At 38.0% G+C, this 6,000-nt stretch overlaps 1 protein-coding gene across 3 annotated transcripts in view; it reads left to right on the top strand.

Annotated features, from left to right (window-relative positions):
• The first annotated feature begins 2,850 nt into the window (after positions 1-2,850).
• The window catches only part of LOC142099296 (coagulation factor XIII B chain-like), a 341,745-nt gene continuing 338,595 nt past the window's right edge, over positions 2,851-6,000 (top strand). Inside the window, exon 1 of one of the 3 annotated variants that reach the window (XM_075182612.1) lies at positions 2,851-3,086. In XM_075182612.1, the coding sequence (XP_075038713.1) occupies positions 3,011-3,086 (76 nt within the window). In that variant the 5' untranslated portion in view covers positions 2,851-3,010. The remainder of the gene's footprint in view (positions 3,087-6,000) is intronic. The other 2 variants (XM_075182611.1, XM_075182613.1) reach the window with 2 other exon arrangements.

Here is a 6,000-nt window from a genome sequence, read left to right as displayed (position 1 = left end):
ATCATTGCACATGACCACACTAAGCTTAGCACCGCAGCTGCACTGACAGGGCAGCTAACAGCATTGGATTTGCTGTCAGTTGCCTGCATCAGTGTAATTAGATATACTGACAGTCGGACCGCCCCCTTAAGGCCAGGGGCGTCCCGATCACGGAAGAGGCAGAGCCAGACATTTTAGATAGTAATGTTTGTTTGTTTTTTTAAAAAAAGCTTGCTAATTGTGCCGGCGCTGCACCCCCTAGGGACCCATGGCCCCAGGCTGCAGTCTGATCAGCCTAATGGTTGATCAGGCCCTGACTGCATATCACCATTTCTGGTAATAGTAGTTTAAACTGGAGACCTTCCAGTCTCATGTCAATACTTATATACACAGTGCAGACCCACATCCTCTGGTGACTAGCAGTATATAATGAAGACTCCATTCACTGGTGATACCACAAGCTGAATAGCATAATGAATCCAGAGAAAGCAACGTTCAACATAAATCGATTAAACTCCAAAGAAAGAATAGAGATATCCCACAACACACCACAAAATATAGTTTATGAGTATTTTCCCGGCATCCACTTCTCCCTATTTTTTCCTCTCATATTGCTATGATCTCTCCCAATGTTTCCATACTTGTTTTAAACATATGAGTGAAACTGGGAAAAATTTATATATTTATATTGTGTATAATAAATAAAGATTGCCCAAAATTACCTTATTAAACATCTTAGTACTTACTGAGCTTCATTGTATGTGCTGATACTCTGGACCTTAATCAACTCTAATCCAAGAAAAATAATAAAGAAAGCATTTGATCACATCTTTATTTCACATTAAATCTCCCACAATATTTCACAACAGTTTCACAATTACAGAATTTTGGTTAGTTGGAACTCAGCCAATCAGATACAAAAGAATTGTTTGACAATGTCTGCCCTTTAATTTATTATAGCTTATAATTCCAGGTAGGGGTAGGTAGGTACTACCCTAGTCTCAAACCACCAGAATGACACCATGTACAGTCATACAGTCATGGACAAAAGTTTTGAGAATGACACAAGTATTGGTTTTCACAAAGTTTGCTGCTTCAGTGTTTTTAGAACTTTTTGTCAGATGTTGCTATGGTATACTGAAATAAACTTACAAGAATTTCATAAGTGTCAAAGGCTTTTATTGACAATTATATTAAGTTTATGCAAAGAGTCAATATTTGCAGGGCTGACCCTTCTTTTTGAAGACCTCTGTAATTCACCCTGGCATGCTGTCAATCAACTTCTGGGACACATACTGAATGATGGCCGCCCATTCTTGACTAATCAATGTTTGGAGTTTGTCAGAATTTGTAGATTTTTGTTTGTCTACCCACCTCTTTAGATTTGACCACATGTTTTCAAATGGGATTAAGGTCTTGCGAGCGAGCTCACTCCCTTGGCTGAGAAGCAACTCCACACATGAAGCATTTTTCCAGATGCCCCAAACAATCTGAAAGAGGATTCAGCAGTCTGTCCCTGATGTTATTACTAGAGAGAAGTGGCTTCTTTGCTGGCCTTCTTGACATCAGGCCATCCTTGAAAAGTTTTCACATCATTGTGCGTGCAGATGCACTTACACCTGCCTGCTGCCATTCCTGAGCAAGCTCTGCACTGGTGGGATTGGGCTCACTCACAATTTTGCCTAAGAACACAACCAAGAATAAAGAATGGCACCAAAACATCCTCCAAGAGCTACTTCTCCCAACCATCCATGTTTGGTGACAAACAATGCCTTTTCCAGCATGATGGAGCACCTTGCCATAAGGAAAAAGTGATAACTAAGTAACTCGGTGATCAAAACATCTACATTTTCAGTCCATGGCCAGAAACTCCCCAGACCTTAATCCCATTGAGAACTTGTGGGCAATCCTCAAGAGGCGAGTGGACAAACAAAAACCCACAAATTCTGTCAAATTCCAAGCATTGATTAGGCAAGAATGGGCGGCCATCAGTCAGTATGTGGAAAAGAAGTTATTTGACAGCATGCCAGGGTGAATTGCAGAGGTCTTCAAAAAGAATGGTCAACACTGCAAATATTGACTCTTTGCATAAACTTGATGTAATTGCCAATAAAAACCTTTCACACTTATGAAATGCTTGTAATTTTACTATAGTATACCATAGCAACATCTGGAAAAAACACTGAAGTAGCGAACTTTGTGAAAACCAATATTTGTGTCATTCTCAAAAATTTTGGCCATGACTATATAGTCGTATATAGGATTGTTTTCATTATAACATTCTGTTGTGCTGAGGTGTTCCTGCAATGGATACAATGTATATGGTGCTGTTTGTGGAAATATAATGTGGTGTCTCTTTTGACCAGTGATCACATTTTAATAAGAGACACAAATCATGTTTAGCAGTCACACAGAGGTTAACCACTTCTGTATTGCAGCTTAGTTAAAAACATCTTAGCATTCCCTTTTTTATTGTTTTCAAAACTTAAAAAATAGTTTCGTACAACACAGATAACTCCTTTAGTATCCAGAATATTGGGAAACACACAATGAAGCAATACTTTTTCAATAATTTGCTTTTTACAAAGACCTGTCTAATAAAATACTTCTTTTTTTTTTTCCTCATTGCACTCTGGAACCTAAAACATGTTTGCAGGTTTTGCAATGCTTCCACAGAAAGGGTAAAAAGAAACAGTCCTTTTCATATTATCACAAAGCAAAGTTTAATTTAAGCAACCCCCTGTTTACCTTGTTGTCCAAACAAAAGAGATGCTATCTCCAGTAGGAGTGTTTAGAAATATTCACTATCCAAATCTTCTATGTGGGATAAGCAGCAGGACTTCAGAGGAAAGAAAGCACCTCCCATTATTTGCATTCCTTAACACAGATTTCGAAATAATTCCCGCAAGGGGGAAGTTAATTCAGAGATTAAAAACAAGTCCAGTCTGTGGTCTAAAACACTTTAGCACAAACTGAATCAGAAGGAGTAACCAGAGCACAGGAACAAATGCACGGTTAATGATATTCTAAAATGTCTTGGATTTTAGTGGAATTTCTCATCCTGCTTACAGCTGCTTTATACTGTACTGCAGCACCAGCAGATGAAGGTAAGACATGCAGAAACATGTGTTTTAATAGCTATTTTATCTTTAGTGAACAATTCTTTTAAAGAACAAAAGTTTCCAACTTTTTAATAACTAATAGATCACAGTCAGTAATCATTTGCAAAGCATATTTCTGGTGGTTAGATAAAAAGTTCCATATGTTTTTGTGTCCTGTTAGAACAACTAGAGTTAGGAAAAATATCTAGTCACTAAATAAAGTGGAGGGGGGGATACTGATAATGGGATTTTGGTGAATACTGGAATCATATGTTCCTCCTATGTCACAACTATTTCACTATATATAAAGAAAGAGAGAGAAAGCGAGAGAGATAGTTATTTGTTGTGTATATGTATTATGCATATATATACAGAGAGAAAGAGAGCTTTTGTGTACACACACAAACACACAGACACAGACACAGACACAGACACACACACACACACACACACACACACACACCATAGCTTTCCATTCTGCCTTCTGCCTGCTCTGAGTACCGGATGCCAGAATGGATATCTAACTATGTTACCATCCATTCTGCTGGAATAGGGCTCTGGGTACCATAGCTATACATTCTGGGTGCCAGAATGGGGGTCTGAGCTACTTAACCATAAAATTTGCCTCTCGGAATGGATGTCCGGGCTACTTAACTATCCATTCTGGGTGCCGGAATGAATGCCTGTGTCCCTAAGCCATCCATTCCCGTTGCTGGAAAGAGGCTCTGAGTACCATAGCTATACATTTGGGGCAGAGGCGGAATTAGCGAGCTGTGGGTCCTGGTGCAGGGAGGAGGGGAGGAGGCAATCAGGGCCCCTGACCCTCTGCGTCTGCCATGCAGCGAGACCCACTATCTCAATGGACACCGGTGCCCTGCACCTGCCGTATCAGTGGTAGTTCTGCCACTGATTCCAGGTGACAGAATGGATGTCTGAGATATTTATTTATCCATTCTGTGTGCCAGAATGGATCTGCGAGTACTTTAACCATCCATTCCGGCTGCCGTATTGGGCCTCTGAGTACCTTTTTCATCTATTCCGGGTGCCGTAGTAAGGTTTTGTGTATATTAATCTTCCATCCTGGGTGCCAGAATATAGTTTTGTTTATATTAACCATACATTCTAACTGACATTTACAGCAAATTAATTTAACTAGAGTGCTTGGAGGAACTGCTTTTGTAACAAATAACCAATATCAGAAATATATCACTTTTATTTAGTAGTAGCTGGAGGTATGGGATATTACAGGGTTACCAAAACTTAAACACAGGAATAAAATACAAACATCAGTACATGTGTAACAATGACATTCTTTGCAGACCAAGAGACTATGCAGTTATTGTAAATTAAGGGGGTCATGCAGAGTTGAATGCAAAAAAAGTGTATCTTATGCTTTTAAAAAACATAGGCAACTTTGGCGTACATTCGCCCCACATTTCAAAGTCAGGGATCTGTTCTGCACTATATAGTACACAAATTGTGTATGTTTTCATTAGATACGCTTAAAGAATATCCTACTTAACAGACGTGGGATGCACTTTTAGCGTATCCTACACCATGGTGATACAACTGGTGGAATAATGTTTTAGTTAACTGCACAACAAAAATTGTATGCTTTTTTGTGTAAATTTGTGTAAGTTTGCTGTTGTCACTATTAGCACTTTTGTGATAAAATTCAGGTATAAATAAAAAAATTGGATGTAGCAATGTGGTCTGGATGGTGTTTGCTCACAGTAGATAACTATATTTCTGTGAAATCACTGACCTGGATGAATTAACAAAAGGCTTTATAATAATGTTTGTGGCAGCTGATTTATAAGTTTATCTACATGTTTCAAATATCAATTTAAAAATATTATAGTTCTTGCATAATGCTTATATTACCACAGAATAGTATATTCCTTTTCCTGTCTAAGGTGAGAAATATCACCAAAGCACTTCCCAGTAAGCAAATGCTGATAATAGTAAAGTAAAGCTTATTAGTGCATATTATTGTTTACATATAGCAGTATGTATAGTGCTACGGAGCATGATGATGCTATATTATATATGAGGGAGGTAGGGGGCTTGAAGTTAAGGGGTCATTCCATGCCAAATCATCACAGTTTCCAACCCGACTATCTCAGATTTTTCTGAAATTTGGTAGGATGGTAGACAACATAAAGTAACTGTCATATGTAAAAATTTTAACCCTCAGTGATACATGGTGTTCAGGTAACAGGGTTGCAAACATGACAAAAAAATTTACATTTATGCTTGCCAGGTCAATAAAACTAATCATAACTTTGCTTCTATTTGTGGTAGAACTTTCATGTTAGTATTGTTTTGAAGCAAAGGGACATTAGTTTTCATAAAAAATAGTTTTATATTTAAATATTGACTTCTACATTTCACATGATTTGAGCTTTGATCTTGAATATCTAAAAAGTGTATGTTTAATTTTTTTGTACATACATTATGTTAAGTAGTTAAATGCAATCTCTCTTTGGTATAAGTTTCATTTTGGGAAGCCTCAAGAGTAGGGCATGGGTGCACCTTGTGGGAACAAGCACAGCAGGAGGTAGAAAGTATAATTATTGAATGAATTAGTGAGATTGTGGACAGTGTGGCTTCAACTACTGTCGGGCAGAAACTGTCTAATGTCAATGACCATTCATAAAGCTTCATGCACATTATGTTCTTGAAGATGGGTACAAAGCATAGTTATCAGACCCAGACTATGACTCAGATCTGTAACATGTCTGAATGTACCTTCACTGTCTCTAATTGTGGTAAGACTGCTGACATTACTGTTGGTTTATAAGTGCCCATTAATGTTTGCACATTACTGCACAGTGCTACTACTGTCTTTTTACTGGACATTACTGTTTGCATGGCATATTATGGGACATTACTGTTTGCATGGCATATTACTGGACAT

Source organism: Mixophyes fleayi, chromosome 8 (genome assembly GCF_038048845.1).
Source record: "Mixophyes fleayi isolate aMixFle1 chromosome 8, aMixFle1.hap1, whole genome shotgun sequence".
NCBI classification, from domain to species: domain Eukaryota; kingdom Metazoa; phylum Chordata; class Amphibia; order Anura; family Limnodynastidae; genus Mixophyes; species Mixophyes fleayi.
The sequence above is the reverse complement of the archived record's forward strand: the minus strand, read 5'-3'. Positions and strand labels throughout refer to the sequence as shown.